The sequence below is a fragment of the Paralichthys olivaceus genome, chromosome 16, assembly GCF_024713975.1.
Source record: "Paralichthys olivaceus isolate ysfri-2021 chromosome 16, ASM2471397v2, whole genome shotgun sequence".
Lineage (NCBI taxonomy): Eukaryota > Metazoa > Chordata > Actinopteri > Pleuronectiformes > Paralichthyidae > Paralichthys > Paralichthys olivaceus.
Genome location: NC_091108.1, coordinates 10,440,260 through 10,458,882, shown reverse-complemented (window position 1 = coordinate 10,458,882; position 18,623 = coordinate 10,440,260). Strand labels below are relative to the sequence as shown.

At 41.2% G+C, this 18,623-nt stretch overlaps 1 protein-coding gene and 1 long non-coding RNA gene across 2 annotated transcripts; one reads left to right on the top strand and one right to left on the bottom strand.

The window, feature by feature from the left end:
- Window positions 1-675: 675 nt before the first annotated feature.
- On the bottom strand, window positions 676-4,454 carry glula (glutamate-ammonia ligase (glutamine synthase) a). Its single transcript, XM_020104017.2, has 7 exons — window positions 4,047-4,454; window positions 3,386-3,573; window positions 3,132-3,293; window positions 2,315-2,461; window positions 2,104-2,231; window positions 1,815-2,014; window positions 676-1,725 (listed from the first exon to the last, which is right to left on the bottom strand). The coding sequence occupies exons 2-7, from the start codon at window positions 3,549-3,551 to the stop codon at window positions 1,413-1,415; spliced, it is 1,116 nt and encodes a 371-aa protein (XP_019959576.1). The 5' UTR covers window positions 3,552-3,573; window positions 4,047-4,454; the 3' UTR covers window positions 676-1,412.
- A 791-nt stretch (window positions 4,455-5,245) lies between these two features.
- Window positions 5,246-8,077, top strand: LOC109640363 (uncharacterized). The gene is made up of 3 exons (XR_002203494.2): window positions 5,246-5,655; window positions 6,571-6,851; window positions 7,781-8,077. It is a non-coding gene; the product is annotated as an uncharacterized lncRNA (long non-coding RNA).
- Window positions 8,078-18,623: the final 10,546 nt, after the last annotated feature.

Here is an 18,623-nt window from a genome sequence, read left to right as displayed (position 1 = left end):
TTGAATATGAGACACATTTCAGGCCACGGTTCAATTTCAGCTGCTCCTTCAGTCAACTAGATGTTAAGTTATTTTGAATTAATTTGTGCTCGCAAGTTGATCAAACTTTCAGTTGCGAGAGTTTAGCACTTAATTAGTCAAGTGTTGGTTTAAGTTTTATGAATGATCCAATCTGCGCCAAACCAAAAACAATGACAAGCTAATGTTTTAGTTTTCTTCTGAGAAATAAGCTTTGTTATGTAAAAGAGTTAAATGAGAAGATCAATACCACCACTGGCTGCAGTCAGTTAGCTTAACATAAAATCAGCTAGCCTGGCTCGAAACAACATTACAAGATTAATCTACATGAGTATTGATTAGTGAGCTTTAGATGCCTCCACGCCTTCTTAAATAACCGTTTAGCATTTGCAAAGACAAGAAACAGCTAGCCAGGCTCTATTCCAAGTTAACTAAATTAATCAACCAAAGAATTAGTGAGCTTCAGAGGCCTTAGTGCAGATTCAGGGGTGCATTTTTAACAGGTTGCTAGCTTTAGCTTAGCTAGCCTGGCTTGATTCAGAGTTAAAGTAAGTCTGCGAAGCTTCAAAGGCCTTTGTTTGTCCATATATGAGAGCAGCATTAATATTCTCATCCAAACCTTGGTAAGATAAACAAAAAAAAGCATATTTCCCAAAGTGTTGACCTATTCTTTTAATCTTTTTCCTTTTTTAAGTCATGAGTCACACAGCCATGTTGTGATAAAAATAAAAGTTTTAAATGTATCAATAAAAAACACCAGCTTCAGTAAAGTTGATGTTTTACCAAATCAGGTGCATTACAATATCGCAGTTAACAAAAGGATAAAACTCCTTAAGGAAATCTACAAATGGCATTATAGACAGATCCACCACATTTCAACAACATACGTCTGGGTATAGACATCTACAAAGTGTACCTACAAGTTGTCAAAATCAAGTGTGCCAAAATCTGACGACATCGAACGTTGCCATTTAAAAATAGACACTTCATAAAAATCAAAGAATTAGTAACATCGAAGACTGGATACTCGAAAAGGCAGGTCAACTTACATTAACAGTACATGAACTAGTCAGATTTATTAAGTTCGACATGCTGTCCAGCCTTAGCAGCTCTACTCTTCAGTGTTCATGTGCTTTAGTTCTTTCAGTTACAGACATACGGGAAATGACATGGGTTATAAAACAGTGTTACAAAAGCCAATCCCTTCAAAAGTGGAGGGGAAAGACATACCCTGCTATTACCTTGTCAAATTTTAAGTTGACCAGCCAACTTTAAGCCATTAAAATGCATTAAAATCATCTCAGAGGGAGAGGAAAAAATAAAAAATACAGTACTAGCTTAAAAGAAAAGATAAAGTCAGGAGGGCAGTGGTAGTCAGTCAATGAGATGTGGATTTAGTAATCCGCAGGTTCGTCTCCCTCCTCATTCAGCAAACAGGTGCGGATGAGGGCCTCGATCACACTGTACGGGTCGCAGTTGGCAGATGGGCGGCGGTCCTCAAAGTAGCCTTTCTTCTCCTGGCCGACGTTACGAGGAATGCGGATGCTGGCTCCGCGGTTAGCCACACCGGCGGAGAATTCGTCGATGTTTGAGGTTTCATGGTGGCCGGTGAGACGACGGGCATTGTCGAGCCCCCCTTTGGGGTCATAGGCACGGATGTGATAGCTGTGCCTCTTCCCAAGCTTCTCGATGGACTCTTCAATGGCTCTGAAAGCAGAAATCACAAGATTCTCCATCAGAAACATTTAATTATTCATGCAAAATTAGCAAGAACAAAAAAAGCTTTGGACACTCACTTTAATCCACCTTCTTCCCTCATCTCCTTTGTGCTGAAGTTTGTATGGCAGCCAGCACCGTTCCAGTTACCAGGGATTGGCTTTGGGTCAAATGAGGCAACAACGCCAAAATCTTCACAGACACGGTGCAGGATGAAACGTGCCACCCAGAGATGATCACCCATGTTGATCCCTTCACAAGGGCCAACCTGGAACTCCCACTGAATACACACACACATCATATGTCATTATAAATTACAGGTCAAACTGACATTCTAAAACCATAAAAGCATATTTTTACTGTCATTACCTGAGCAGGCATCACTTCTGCATTTGTGCCACAGATGTCAACTCCAGCATAGAGACAAGCTCTATAATGTGCCTCCACTATATCTCTACCATAGGCTTTGTCAGCTCCCACACCACAGTAATATGGACCTGCAAATATGACGATTGTTAAACCAACCACCCATTGAGACATGTTCCCAACGGAGAAATGCAGAGAAACACTTTCTTCTGACCTTGTGGTCCTGGGAAACCGTTAGATGGCCAGCCAAATGGGTGTCCGTCTGTGCCCAGGATGGTGTACTCCTGCTCCATGCCAAACCAAGGATGCTGCTCCTCCACCATCTCCATCACTTTCTTACATGTGATTCTAAGGTTGGTTTCTGCAGAAAAGGCAACAATAAAAAAAAATAGATTTAGGGTACCAGGGTTACAAATGTAAGCTGTAAAACAATTCGTCATTTATAGAATCATTTCAGTTTCTCATTTTTCCTAAATCTGCTTTGAAGGGCTACAAACCTCATGCATAAGAATGAATGGATGTCTGCAAGTGCAAATGTGTGCATTTGTGTAGGGTCAATGAAATGTGAGTGTGTGTGTGTGTGTGTGTGTGAGCATGCTACTGTGTGTGTGTCCCTCATTTGAAGACAACATACCAGGACTGAAATATTCCAAATTATGAACATTTGGCAAAGTTGTCCCTCATTACATATATAGATAGATGACTTTATTAATCCCCCATGGGCAGAATTAAGTTGTCATAGCAGCAGGTACACTAATGACATAATTACATTACATGCTTGTTTATCCAAGATAAAATCTAGAAATGATAAGACATTTTCCAAACAAGTGCTGGACATCATAATTCTCCTTATAAAGTAATGCCACACACACAAACACATACACACACTGTCAAATTACTTGAGTCATTGCTTCACGTCAACTACTATTTCAGTTACGATATATTACTCTCATGTTATTCAATGGAGAGCAGCAGGATTTCACTGGGAGTCTTTATAATATTACTTTACATGATCTGAGCTTGTTTGTTACCTGCAGGTGTGTGGTTGTACTTCAGCACTTCACACAGGACAAGCTTGTTGGGGTCTTTACGAAATGGGTCTCGGAAAATGGCAGCAGGAGCCAGGTACATGTCGCTGTTGGAGCCCTCGGCCTGGTAGGTGCTGGAGCCATCAAAGTTCCACTCAGGGAGATCTGCAGCAGCAGGAGGAGGAGGATGGAGGCAATTTTATATACATTCAGGGCATCCTCTTTATGAGTTTTTCAAAAGTCAGGAGGTTTCTTACCTTCAATGCTCTTAGGCTCAAAATCCAGGGTCCTGGTTTTGCAGCGGAGGCCCTCTCCGGTCCCATCCACCCAAATGTACATGGCTTGGACTTTGTCCCCCTGAGGGAGCTCCATGTACTGCTGTTTGACAGCTTTACTCAAGCTGGCGCTTTCGGACGTGGCCATCTTCTCTCCTACTATAACACACCTGAGGAGGAGAAGGAGGGATACTGGTAAACGAGATGAGGATGGGACCCATTGCTGCGTTCTGGATCACACGTTGCGTAAAACACCATTGTCTCTTTCTTCCGGCATTTTCCTCACTTTCCACTTGGAAAACAAAGACACTTCCACACCTCTTGTGCATGAATATTAAGACTGAATTAAAACAAACACACTGCGGATTCCAATTCCACCTCCAATAATAAACGATAAGGAGGAAACAGGGTGAGGATCACGCGGTTGTTTGCTGTTGCCACGGGTAACGACCGATGATGCAACATTACATCAAAAGCTTCCTGGTTGTAATCCATCACCAACACACAGAAAATATCACAACTAACACCAGGATCAACACGAGAACACTACAAACACACGCTGGATCACACGGATCAGAGTCTGAAAGTCTGTGAAAGTCTGAGAGACCGAAGGAGGAAGAGAGAGAGAAAGTGAAAGAATTACCTGGAGAAACGAGGAAGTCGAAATAAAAACTAAAGGACAGACGGGTCCAGTGTCTCGTCGTGTGTTGTCTCGCCAGTGTTTCTCTCATTCTCCGGTACCGTGAAGCCGGGTCCGGCCCTTTTTATAAGAACAGGGGCTGCTCGCTGATTGGTCGGAGTTGTTGGACAAACCCGGAGCCGCAACGCCCCCCGAGCAGGAGACCGACCGCGTGCGTGTTACGATGCGTAACGTGACTCCTTCTTCTGAGCGCGTGCGTGCTCCTCATCCTAACATCAATCCATGAGGAATTAAAAGTGTGGACTGGCCTCAGACCCAGAGCTGCTGTTAATATATATGAAGATAAAACGTGCTTCCATGACCCAGCAACGTGGAGCAAAATGTACAACTCTGCCCACGTGTAGTTCTTTGTCTGCGACGCCACCTCGTGGTGCAAATAAGTCACTGCAAGATTGTGCAGGGGGGAAATTACGTAATCCCCAAGAAGAGTAATCGTCTGGTGTTGGTTCAAACTGGTTTTGCACTGGATGCCCAAGTGAGAAAATTATGTGTAAAATGCATCTATAGTGATGCATGAAAAAAAACATGTTATCTTTTAAATCAGATTGATTACCAAATATGTTTTCATTGTATATTTGCTTTGGTGTTTGGTGCATAACAAAGCAGATTAACAGGCAAGGCATAAAGTATAAAACTGTGCAATGACGTTAAATAAACCAGAATGGGACTCAACAGCACATGACCAAGGCCCAGCAGTCCCTAAATTCAATCAAGCTGCACCAAAGTTCTCTGATCTGATATCTCCTGATCGGTTCTTCCCCGAACCCACATCCTTCCACCAAGGTTCATTGAAGTCACTTCAGTTGTTTTTGTGTAATAGTGCTTAAGAGCAAACATACTAACCAAGTAATAAACTAACGGACAAGGTGAGAACATAACCTCCCTCTAAAGAAAATCTAGAATGAGTAAAGCTGGTTTTAACCACACACTTAGGTCAGTCCAGTTGTTACCACTCTGGGGGTTAGGCCCCGACATAGGGTCACCAGATTAATGGGAAACGAGTAGTTGGATGAGAATGAAGAGAAAAAATATATCTATTATTTTCAACCCTTCCTCCAATCTTTGCTGCATTTAAATGTCGGGATTTTTATCAATGTTTTGTTTTTTTGACCCAAATGCGAAAATAGGTTGAAATGGTTGCCTTCAATAAATGCAAGAGGGTCAGAGTGCTGTGTGAGGGGCAGGGCAAGAGACCCTGAGCAGACGTCCCAGGGGCAAAACATGGACGGGGAGAAGATCTCAGGCGACAACCCCGAGGTCAAGAAGAAAGGCCTTACCACTGTGGGTGTCAGCAAAGGCTGGACTGCTCAAGAGGTCAGGCAGGAGGCCAGAGGTGAGGACTGACAACCAAGGTGGCGCAGCTGGGACGCTCAAAATAACAGGCTAACGCTGAAGCTAGCAGGCCGAAGACAAGCTGGAAGTTAGACAGACAAGCTGGAAGTTAGACAAGACAAGCTGGAAGTTAGACAAGACAAGCTGGAAGTTAGACAAGACAAGCTGGAAGTTGAGAAGAAGTCAAGAGAGTCCAGCAAATCAAACAAGGGAATGTCTGGTGAGTCTATGTTTATATTGATGAGGTTTGGAGGTTTTTTGGACCCAAATGCAGACACAAAAACAGGTTTGTAGCAGCGAGGTGGTTTTTAATAAATGAAAACTCTCACTGGCAGGTTGGATTTCAAGCGGGCAGGACAGCAGGTACTAAATCCAAAGGTTGGCACAAGGGAAAACACAATAAAAACAAAATCATGAAGTGAGAATGAAGAAAAACACAGGAAACAGACACACTGCGAGAACACTGGAAACACACACACACAAACTGACGTGAGTGACGGGAAAAACAAAGAGTTAAATACACACAGGAGACAGAAGTGATTAGGAACAGATGAAACACACCAGGGAACAGAGGAAGAGAAAGACAGGAAGTTAAACTACCAAATGAAATATTAGGACACAATCTCAAAGTAAAACAGGAATTAGTTGGAGTTCAAAGTAATCGTACAGGGATGTGAATGTAACAGCCTAAAACAGATATTTAAATGAAACCAGGAGGAAGTTATATATGAAAACAAAAGTAACTAGACAGGCAGTCAGAGAGCCCAAAGGTCCCCTCATGAAACCGCATTCAAATTCAGTAGATCCAGATTTTTATCTGAAACTGCACCAAAATGGGGAAAATGAACATGAATACATTGTGCATGATCAAGGTTACATTTTTCGTACAGTCCTGTAGCTTTTTGCATAATCCTGCTAATAAACAGACAGATGGACAAAACAAACACAGTTGACAAATGGAACCTCCTAATTACAAGAGCAGCTCTGAATAGGAAAACACTGACACTGGCGTGAACATCCCATGAATTAACTGGACATTAAAAACATGGCCCCTGCTGCTGAATGTCCCTGAATCCCTCTACACAGTATCATCTTTTGTCAATTATTACTTTCCCCTTCTTCAACTTTTTCCCAGGACCAGACTTTGTCCTGGTACATGATGGACATGTCTCCTCCAGGCTGTGGTCTCTGCACACAGTGGCTCAAGGTTGTCATTAGGAGTTGTGGGCCCAAAGTGAAAATTCCACGCTGCACCACCTGGTTCTGTGATGGCAGCTAGACACTTCTTTGAACCTGCTCCTGAACGCAGAGGGCAGATTTCCCCACTGAAGCTCATGCGGAAATGCTCCTCGTCCATAAACATGTATCTTACCAGCCTGTGGTCCTCCGGCAAAACGATGCCCCGGATTCAAACTGGTGAGCATGATGCACGTCAACTAAATTTAGAAATAAACAGTATTAATATTAACAAGCTCTTTCATGTATGAATGTTTGTTGACATGGATTATATTTCCGTCCTTTAACGTCCACAGTGAATTTCCTATCTCCTTCAATCTCCTGTTCTTTGCTCGAACAGTTTTTGGCCTCGAAATCTCATATTTTCTCCATCACATAATCATCAATTCTGTTTGTTTCTTTGCAGTTTTGCAGTTTAGTGAAAGATCTGATGGACTCGAGGACAATAAGGGAGAATATGTTGATATCATAATAGATAACTCTGCTTATATTAACCCTGAATCCCCTGACAGACCTGGATTTCCTTACATTAGGAAAGTACTAAAACAAAATATATGTATTCTGCTTAAGGCTGAGTAATTTCAATATATTGATTTGATTAGAATATTTCTCCAGTATTACCATATTGTAAATTTAAACAAAATGAAGGCAGAATACCACACATACTACTTAAGCAATGTCAAAGTATACTTTTTCAAGAAGTTAGAAGGAATCTCCAAAGTCCAAGAAATCTTACAGAAAAGCAATTTTTTCACAACGTATAAATTAGAATTATTTGTGGATTAATTTGATGTATTTTGAGTCTCTCTTGTGCCTCAGTTAAACTGATGCTTTCTTCCATTGTAAGACTGAATGGTAAAAACATGACATCAACAGGACAAATCATTATGAATAACCAGGCTCTATATTCATCACTATCTATTTTATATATTCTGGAACAAGAATACGTCAGTGCAGCAACTGGATGATGCAGAAGAGACCACAAGTTTTATCACTAACTTTGATAAAGTGTTGCACATTTCAACATAGAACTGAAGTGACTCAAAGTTTTCCTGCTTTAATATTTCACGTCCTCTTCTCATTTTATCATACTGATAATTTTCTTACAGATTAAACACATGAGTAACTCTACCAGAGGCAAAGAGCACAGATGTCTCCTTTTTAAAACCAACGATGATGCGACACTATCCTGCCTCTTCAGATGGAGACTGATGGACTGGACAGTGATGGAGCTCATATTTCCTTCAGAGGTGGGAGCTTGTTTAATTAGCAGCGTGTTTAAGGCCAGAGACAAATGGAGTCTAAACCCAAAGGAACAGAATTCAAGCAAGACACATTAATGAAATTATATTAAGATTTTAAAATGAAAACATCTGAATTTGTAAATAAAGAAAACACATGAAACTAAACAATTTATAGACTGGCCATTTACTATTATGTTTTTACCGCTAGTTTACAGTTTTAGATTTTATGCAGTATCCATATTACTGTACTAGATAAATTATCGTGTGAGCAAAGCATATATATATACTGATAATAGTAATAATAATGAGAATTGTTTTATTCATACCACATACTACTTTCTCTTAGGTGCAAATTGCTCAACATAGAGATTAGGAAATTGAAACAAGAGTATAATCCGTTCATAAAACAGAGGATCAATAATTAAACACAACATATGTCACAATGAGTCTCTCCAGAATTGTATCAGGGTTGATCTGTTCTGCAGTTTGTGCTCCATGATTCTTTAAATCAGCTTAATATTTGATCAGACTTGCAAATGACAGTCAATACACATACATTGGGAGTGAGAGCGCTGAGATGTCTTTGATTTTCCAGCAGAGGGCAGCAGCTACCAACACAGGACTTCCTCCAGCAGAACTGTTGTTTCTATTTCCAGTCACAGAGCAACATGAGTGATATTTAAACCTAAACCTGTAGATATTTCTTTAGTGGACAACATTCAACAGTGAAACTAAATACAAAAACAATCTTTACAATTTACCGCAGTTCATTTAAAACAAAATATCCAACATTTACTTTGATGGAAATTAGATCTCACGTGATGTAATGTGAGCAGGTTGTCAAAATATAATTAATGGAGGAATCTGCAGAGACGATTGAACACACAGGGAACAGTGGTGCTATTTTTTCTTTGTAGCGATTGCACCATAGTGAATTGAGACATTTCTTTTGAGTCAGACCCACAAATTAAAGATATTTTTGAATATGCAACTCTGTATTCTACAGGGCTATATTTTCAAAAAGAGCTTTTGCGTAAATTGCACGTCAAACTTTAAAACCCACCTCCTGATTTGCAGATTCAGGTTGATGAATAACCCTCCGCACATCCTACGCCTTCACCCCATTCAACCTTTTAACAATTAGGCCCCATAACCTCCACAATCCCTCGTACATCATATATCAGCACGTCCTCTGCAAACCACAGGACACACACACTACCTTAAAAATTAATAAGGCCGACAACATACTTGTCGCTATTTCAATGCCCAGCGTGTCCTCTGTGACTCATCAGTTCAGCTGTAAATCAGGCCAGTAGGAGCCCCGAGGGAGCGGCTTCCTCTAAAGCTCCTTCAAAACACTTTATATGGAGCATCAATAACCAAACACTTTGCAATAACACATATTGGCACAGTTGTATGAAATACTATTGATTGTTCAAATGAAAATCAGCAGGAGCACGAGCTGCTGCTGGGATTGTGGCCTCTGTGTGATTTTTGTCTACACTCTCTCTCTCTCCAGTGAGGATGAAGGCAGAGCAGCGTGAGGCATCATGGGTTATATTTAATCCAGCCATGCTCTTCTTTGGGATAATAACTTTTTTGCTTCATTCCAGGACTTGTCTGTCATCTTGACATGGCAATATCTCCCAACTCCACTGTTTCATAGTCAGTTTCATTTATTTCCAAATACCATTTCACACCCTGCTGGCTTTAACTAGGTATTATACAGCGTGCGGGGAGTGTGCTGCAGATTGAATCGTGACAGAGACAACAACGTTTCTGGTGAAAAATAAGTGAATATTGTAAGTGGCGGACTGTATAAAATGATTTCTTTTGCTCCATTTTCTTGGCATGAATTTGTGTGTCTGTCATCCAGGTCTCTCCGGTTTATGTGGGCTGTTTACACCTGATAAAATTTGGTCGCTTTGTTTTGTTTTTCAGTTTTTGAATTAAACTGTGAACACACAATCCATGCCCCTAAAAGCCACAATTTTGAATGGAAATGGTAGTTTTTATTTTTACAATAGTTGATATTTTCCGTATACTCTGTCAGGTTTATTATAGTTTTTAACTTAACATGTTGAAAAGAATTGAAGGAAACAATGTTTTTCGTTTTCCTATATGAAGACTTTGTATATTAATATATGGCAGGAAAGTTTAGATTCAGTCTTTTATTTTATTAAATTATTTGTTTTTTCTCATAATATTCTCATAATATTGTGAGTTTTTTCTCAATTTCAAATGTATCCTTGTAATGCTATGACTTTATCCTAGACTATTCAACATGGTCCTACTACTCCATCGTGATGAGCTGGTTAAAACTGAAGAACAAAACAGTCAGGAGATGTTAGCTTAGCGCATATCTTTGTTTGTTTAATATGTAGATATACTGAAGTTGTTTGTTTTTTGTTAACTTACTAGATTTTTTTGATTCCTCCTGTTCTTATTGGTCTTTATTCTAAGCTTAGCTAATCACACTAATGCTAACCCTATCTATACTGATATTTTCTTAATTCTTGACAAGAAAGTGAAAAAGTGTATTTCTCTCAGTGTGGAATTATTCCCCCAGATGAATTATCTCTGTTTCTTTAGCACAAACTTTTCAACATAACATACGTCATCCTTGTCTCTGTAAGTTAATCAACTGCAACGGACTTGCAGAAGTTTGTTTGGTGGTGATTTGTGTGTTTGTGAGCAAGATTTTGCAAGAATTGCGTGACAGATTTTCATGAAACTTAGTGGAAGGATGTGATATGGGTCAGGGAAGAACCCATTAAACTTTGGTGTGGATCCATTACAGGGAGACGATGCAGAATTTTTTACATTGTGAGATTTTTCTCAGAGAATGATTCATTGATCTTAATGAAAAAACAAATCAGGCATATTTAGGGGACTAAAATCTAAGTGGACTGTGGGGGAGGTATATGCTCTACTGTGTTGTTCTAGTCTCCAGTTTGCTCTTGTCAGGTATGAAGTATTTGCACTCCTACATGAACATAATGTAAAATGTGTGGGTTTTATTGTCACACACACAAACACACATCAGCCCTTCAATGAAAACATCTTCCTCCTGAGTAAAGCTTCAAATCATAAAGTGCAAAAAACCCCATCACAACAAAACCAGGTTGAATTTGAATTTTTTCCCACAGATGTTGCTGCATAATTCACTTTTACATTCTTGCACAACTATAAAGAAATCTTTTTGTCTTTCTTTATTCTTCTCCGGCAATAACCCTACACGCGTGTGTGGAGAGATCGCCCACGGGGTGCGTGTGCTGTGATGCCAGTAGGTGGTCCTGCCCATGGCTTGGTGGGCGAGTTTGATGCCGTCCCTGCTGCTACTGCCACTGACATATCAGAGCTGTTTATTAAGAGGATGACAACTCTATCAAGCCCCATAAGCGGGCCCTCGTGCACAGGAGTTCTTTTGTTACTTTCAGGGAGAGTGTCATCAATCTTGCTGCCATGCTACTCTCTTGAGCTGTTGATGGCAAACACGATTCCTCCCTTTCTGCCTGGCCTCTCCCGCCTCGCAGTCTGGAATCAGGCGTGGTGAGGGGGATCGGGGAGATAGGAGGACTTTCCCCGAGAGTGCCTTTTCTTGACAGGCGACAGAGCGGACCATTTGGACACCAGGGGTGGATATATGGGACCATGTAATGAAAAGATGTTGACAGGACCTGCTCGCTCTGTAATGAAGGTCCTCTGGAGCTGTGAATGGATACACACATCTTTCACGCTTTTGTCTCCCTGCCGTTCCCACAGAATCCACCTCATCCATTTTAACCAAAAAAAAAGAGGAAGGTGTAAGAGAAGCATCCCAGACAACACTCACAGTGTTAAACATTTACATGCAACAACGTGGTGTGAATTTTTAATGAAACAGCGACTAAGTTGATTTACACCCACGACTTGTAGCTGAATCCCTTCAGCAACTGCCTGTGAAGGTGCAGTCGCATGTTCAGCCTCTTTCCTCTCTCTGTCAGTGCAGCTCAAGACTCAGTGCAGCTCACAGAGATGGACTATGATGTATGTACTCCACTTTAGCATTGGCTGAGGTCACAGACTCTATAAATGTCTTAGACAAGTCTGATATTTTAATCTCTTTTTAGTGAGGGGATGTTGGGCCTTTGCCCAATCAATACACAGGGCAGTAGCCTTGCCAAGATATCTCGTGGTTGCTTTTCATTGTTCTGCGTGGAAGCTGAAATGTCAACCAGAATGGCGCTGATCAAACGGAAGCTGAAAAACATCATTTTTTACAATGCAGAAGATTCGCCAATCACAGTCTGAAGACGCCTCTCGTCTGAGGGAGAGCAGCCAGACTGACACCTACAATGTTCCTTTTTATTCGCTAATCAAGTCCAATCTGTTAAAGAGTGGGGAATGGGGGGGTTTGCTGCCTTTGTTAGCACACAAAGCCAAAAAATATCAAGACTCTCTCACATTAACATTGCTAATTTGTTTGCCAATGGTTTCCAAGGCGCTGAATAATTGGCTGTGAGATATTGTTTGTTCAGGTGTTCTGCATAATTGAATTCTGTATTGGAAATACTGGGGATGAATGTTGGATGAATACTGAAAAGAATCTTGTACTTTGCGATACATTTCTTTGAAATTGCTGTAGATTAATTCTCACCCCAATGGCGACTAGTGATGATTGCCGCATTAATTATCTGGGTAATGTGTAAAGCACACATGTTTTGAATTTTAAAACAACTTAACTCGTGTTCACCCGTTTTCAATTAATGTCCTCTTGTTGGATATCTTTTTGTGGATCCTTCTACACATGATATGGTTTTCCTTTGCGCATTATGACCTTTTGAAACTCGCAGATTGATTTCAAGCATCAATTTTTTTTTGCTGTAATGCTGCTTTTGTCAGCGCTCCTCTATGAGCTGTGTGCTGATAAGCCTGTTAATGTGTGTTGCTGTATAGCCGGGCCCGTGTGCACATGTGGAAGTGATATAGCGTCCAGCTGGACACATGTTGACAGAGCCGGATGATGTATTTGATCATAGTTAGTTGGGAGAAGGGTCTTGGTGCGGCTTGATTCAGCTCTCCGACGCTGACCTAATGCCTCGGCTCCATCCGTCACCTTGTCCTCCCCTTGACTCCTCACCCCGTGATCCTTCTCTCCCACCCCAAAGGACTCAAGAAAAACAACCCAAGTGCTCGAGACCCTCCCTTTACTCAGACGGCTGTCTGGACCGAAATAAATTAGATATGAAATCAGTGCTGGGTCTTTGTTTTCTAACACATTTCAGCCACAAACGTAAAGGCACTGAATCATGTTTAAATGAAGTTATTCACAGTGCAATGAAAGCTGCAGTGATTAAGCAGCGTGAAATCGGACCTGGAACTGCTTAACAAGTGACACTGAACTGCATTTGGAAATAAGGTCAAACTATTTGTGACAATGTAATTAAATATTTTGTTGACTTTAAAGTTCAAAGTCATTGTATCGAAAAATAATATGCTAACACATATCTCAGGTTGTGGGAGTTCTGCACAAAAAACTTAAATGATGTCACTTCATTACCCTAAACCAAATTGCCTTCAGAAAGAAGTTGTTTTGTATTGTTTAGTATTGTACCTGATTCACAATCTTCTTTTCTTCTAATTACTGATGTCAGATGGTAATGATGATGATGCTACTATAGCAGCTGCTTTTTTCAGGTTTGGCCCAGTCTGGAGGAGAAATTATATGTTTTTTGTGGCGTGTTTTTTTCATTTGTCACTCTGCAGTGGTGACAGACACTTTTGAATACTTTATATTCTTTTGTTTGGTCAGAGCAACAAATTCTCCTGCTGAATGACTTTTAGTTGTCGTAGCTGTTAACTCTCCTGCATGTTGGGCACTCAAACTCTGACAAAGAGCATTTATCCAAGCACATCTGTGGGGCTCATCTAGTTAAGCTGGAAGTTTCTCGACAGTCTCCATGATACATGGCAGAAAAGGGCGTGTTAGGTTCACCGTGACCATTCAACCATGGAAAGAACCACCCTGAAGGATGTTGGTCTTCTACTGAATGCTACTTTTCTTTTAAAATAGGAATTGCTGTTGTTGATTTGCCACTCATGAATTGCCCTGGGGTCTGGATCACGGGCCACACATGGCTGCATACATCTACTTATCATTTAGGTTTTTAAAATGTATATAAACAAGGACATTTAATTGTTGCTGTTCAATCCTTATTTCCTCAGTTCTCTTTCACAACCACACCCTTGTCTCTTCAGTAAAACCATCCATTTCATTTCTAAATCAGTTTTGTCTGGGGCCTTCAGCTCTTCTTGTGCTTCTCTTTATCACACAGACATTGTTTGTGTGTGTGTGTGTTTGATTCTCCGGTCTGATAATCAGTGACAGAGATGTTATGGGAGTGTGACAGAGTTCTATTTGCCATAACTGACATCTTCATCCCATCACTTTGCTTGTTTTTTCTGCAACTTACCACGTGCTGGCATCTGTGGTGTTTCCAGGCGGATACACTGCAGTGGACTGGGAATTCAGAGGATTCAGACAAGGCCACAGCAGCTCAGGCAGGTGGAGAGAAGGGAGAGCTGTGCACACGAGCTCTACAGGAGGAGAGGAGACCGGGAGAAAGAGGGAGGGAGGGTAAAACTGACTTGGTTCTCCTAGTCTTATATTTGAAGTGTTTAGCAGACGTGCTGTCAGATTCAGAGGTCAGAGGGGATGATTGTATCGACAGGTTTTATTCGCCAATCATAACTGAGAAAGAGACAGAAAGCAGGCTTGAGCAGCGAAAGCCTGTGATGCAGAAAAGAGCCATAAATCACCACTTTCTGTTTTGTGCCAAATGAAAACTGAATCAAAGCAAGAAGAGCTGTTGAATGTGCGGCTGATTTCCATAATCCCCTCAATAAATTCAAGTGTATTTGTGCTCTCAGCTAATATGTCCAATTGAATTTGGCACACCCTGGTTTAAACTGGATTTACACTTGGAATCATTATCTAAAGGCAAAATTCAAACTCCATTCATTTGAAATGGGACACGAGATACCCCAAGTGAGGGGTGGATCCAGGGGCGGAAATCTGATTGGCCACTGAATTGACCTTGTTGTCTTTTTTTAATTATTAAATTACTAATTTACTTACAACATTAACAATTGTTAAAAACATTTGTTAAAACAAATAATTTCTAAGCTTTTTTGAAAAACACAATTTGTTCGAGCAAGTAACAATTGTCAAAATAAATGAAATGATGTGTGGCTATAGAGCAACCAGTAAACAAGGAAGGACTTCAATGTGCACCTTACTAAATCAGGAGTTGTGCCTGGATGTTGGTCATATATTTGGCCCCTCTATGTAAACTGTGGCCCCTTTATGTCCACTGATGTAGAAAAATCCAAGATCCACCACTGCCCGAATTAAAACCGGAGAGATGTAAACTCTTAACTATCAAAATTTGTGAAAATTCATTGATCTGAGTATCAACATCCTCTAAATTCCCTGATGGTAACACTGAAACTCTACACTGTGTGCTTGATTGCACACACTTTGACTGTTTCACTCACCTCCCTCTCACCACCGCACTCATTTGTACCCTCACAGTTTACGCATAAAAGCACAAACACCATCACAGACTGAACACCATTTGCGGTTGTGTCAAAGTGAGACATTCATCATTAATAAACAAAACCAACACTTGTTAACAGATTGATAGCAAAACCTCAGCACAAGTGGCGCAACTTTGCCGTCCCATTTTGATGGCTCCTCCAAACATGGCCAACCAACGTGTCCTTCAAACCAAGAGAAACAAAAGGCTCCAATGGGTGGGATCTCTTTGGTCAACCTATCCCAAGATTCTTTGCAAGCAACAAGACGTCTGATCCTCAGCTATCAGTCTTTACCGTAACCCAACAGCTAATGGTACACATGTTAAAAACAGACATGATGGAAAGTGAAGGCAAATTGTCTTGATCGCCACCTCTCCCATGTTAGCAGATGGGACAAGGACCATTTTATTATGCTGATGTTGGTTCAAGTGCTTATTTCCTCTGTAAGTTTGGTTTTAATTAATTATCTGATGCCATTAAAATTAGGTCAGACATTGTGACTGACAGCTGTGATGGACTCGTGATTGGTCGAGTGCCTAGCAACTGCGGCTCCATCCCCCTATTGCTACTGCACAGACTCCGGCTCCAAATATGCAAGATGGCATTTGTGTCAGGGATATTTTGGCTTCATTTCTGAATAGTGGGAGGAAGTGGATATGTGTCATCCATCTATATACAGTCTCAGTCACAGGTTCTGTGTATTTCCAGAATGCCAGCTTTTCGTGATAAAACAACCTTGTTTTATGTTTTTTGACAACATTACATTTCTTTAGATAGAAACGGTCTAACAGCCTGGAGAGAGGGAGAATTTTCACAACACACAAAGGAGAAAATATTTAAAGCATCTAAACTATTAACCTCCTCTGAATAAACTTACATCGATGTCAAAGTTTTTCATCATGTGGAGAGCAGAGCCATCAGCTCTGAAAAAAACAAAAAGTATCCTCTTATTTATTTCATTAATTTGTCCAAAACAACAAATTAATGAAATAAATAAGAGGATACTTGGTTTTCTGTGATCAGTAGAGACAGAAGAGAACTGAGGGTCATAGTCTCTGCAGGATAAATTAATATACATCTAGTGTTTTGCAGCTAACTTGAATGATTTATTATTCAAACAAAGTTTTACAACAGGTCTGCATGATCTCAATTCACTGAGGGAATTTTTATTAACAAATACGGGACCATAGATATTTGAAGTACAAGAAAAATAGACTGACACGTTTACAATTGAAATCTTTTGGTTTTATTTCACCTCCCCACGATGATGATTGTAGAAGTAAACTTTTTTTTTTAATGAACTGCATATATGCTTGTTACGTTCCTTTAAAAAAAAAAAAAACAACTCTGCTTTTATTAGCTAACAGCTCACATTACTGGAGAATAATTAAGATCCTGTGCATGACTTGCTCCTAATGTTATTCTCTCCATGTCACTGAATGGATGCGTTAAGTATACAGTGTGTGTGACGCAGAGGGTGTTGTGTGTCTCAGGGCAGTTTGAGGAGGCTTTTCACTTGCCAGTGGCCCATGATGCCTGACCCCTCCCTTTCTTTGTCACCGCTGGCAGCGTACTGTGTTTTCCCCCATCTCCGTGGCAACCAGCGCTGCATGCTATTGTGTTGATGTTTGTCCACAGCTAAGGTGTCGCCTATGTGTTTAATGGACCTCCCAGTCCGCTTCAGTGTCCGCTTCAGAGTCCCTCAGCAAAGCGCAGCGGCTGGGCCTTGCCACTGTTTGTCCCGGCGTGTCAGAGAGTCGAGGCAGGGTGGAGATGAGATAGGGCTGATAATGGCCGCTTTGTTCCTTTGGCTATATGTGTCGAAGCTGTGCTCCTGTGGACCGGGAGACGCCTGGTCAAACAGAGACACACAAAGGCTCTGGAAACGGCTGGCCATGGCCCATTCTCCACAGTCTGCCATGCTGCCAACACACACCAACCTTCTCCTGCAGCCGCGCTGAATTACTACCCTCATAACCTTTCACACATTTACGCTCTTTCACTCAGCGGGAACACTGACATTTGTCTTTTGTTGGATACGGAGGATTTTTTTAATACTAAGCTTTTTTTAGATGATTAGTCTGAGGTCATATACACCATTAGAATCAGTATGGAAGCACTCTTCTCAAGGACATTCCAAACACCACACAGACATGTTCTTGATTCAGTCAAGCTTAAGTCAGGATTGATGGTTTTGATGTGTAAGTGGTGCATTTTGCTTTTAAGATATTTCACTCGATTGACTGACAGAGTAGGTGCTAAGCAGCCCTGATATAGAGGGAGACATAGAGGAGGAATTACTCTCTGTTGAGCTTTTAACATTTGCAGAAAGGATACACGGCTGCACAGAGAGCCGTCATGTGCCGTAGTTCTCGGGAGACAGCAGCAAATTTAACAATCAGTAACACTGAAATCCTTTGGAATGCCAACAAATCATCTCCAGAGCTAATGCGCCACATATTCTCATCTACCGACTGGTGTTTTAACCTCTTTAGCGCGGCCCCTCGAGGAAATGGGGGATATGATTAGGAATTCGTTAGCGGGCTTCTATTTTCATGCTGATGACACACTTTCTTCTCCCGGGCTCTGAATGTTGCTGGCTCTTGACTTTCTCACTGTCTTCTCTAAACTAGATCAGCTGTTTACCACCGTGTAAGAACGTGACATGAAGTTCACTGACTAAAGCCGCTGCAAGCATAAAGGACAGATAGCAGCCAGAGAGAAAAAGTCTCTGAAACTCATCTGAAATACAGTCACAGTGTGTGTGTGTGTGTGTGTGTGTTGGACCTGCAGCTGGGCCACTTGCCTCAACTATTGACTGCAGAATACAAAAAGGATGCACAAAACCAATAAAGGGTGCCATACAATTTTGTTGAAATCCAGCTTTTTTTGTTCATCCCATCATGTTTGGAGCAGATTACAGTGTGTCCACACATCCTTGCTCCCCAGGGTGCCTCCTCTATGGTTCAGGTATTGTGACCAGGCAGCCGGGCTGGTGGCCCTGGGCCCTGGGCGCTTTAGAGGAGAGGAGAGAGGACAGTGGCTGCATTTGTTTCCCATTGAAAAGGATTACAGGTTCTGACGGCCATGATTAATCACCCAGAGGCAGACATCTGAATACGGCCAG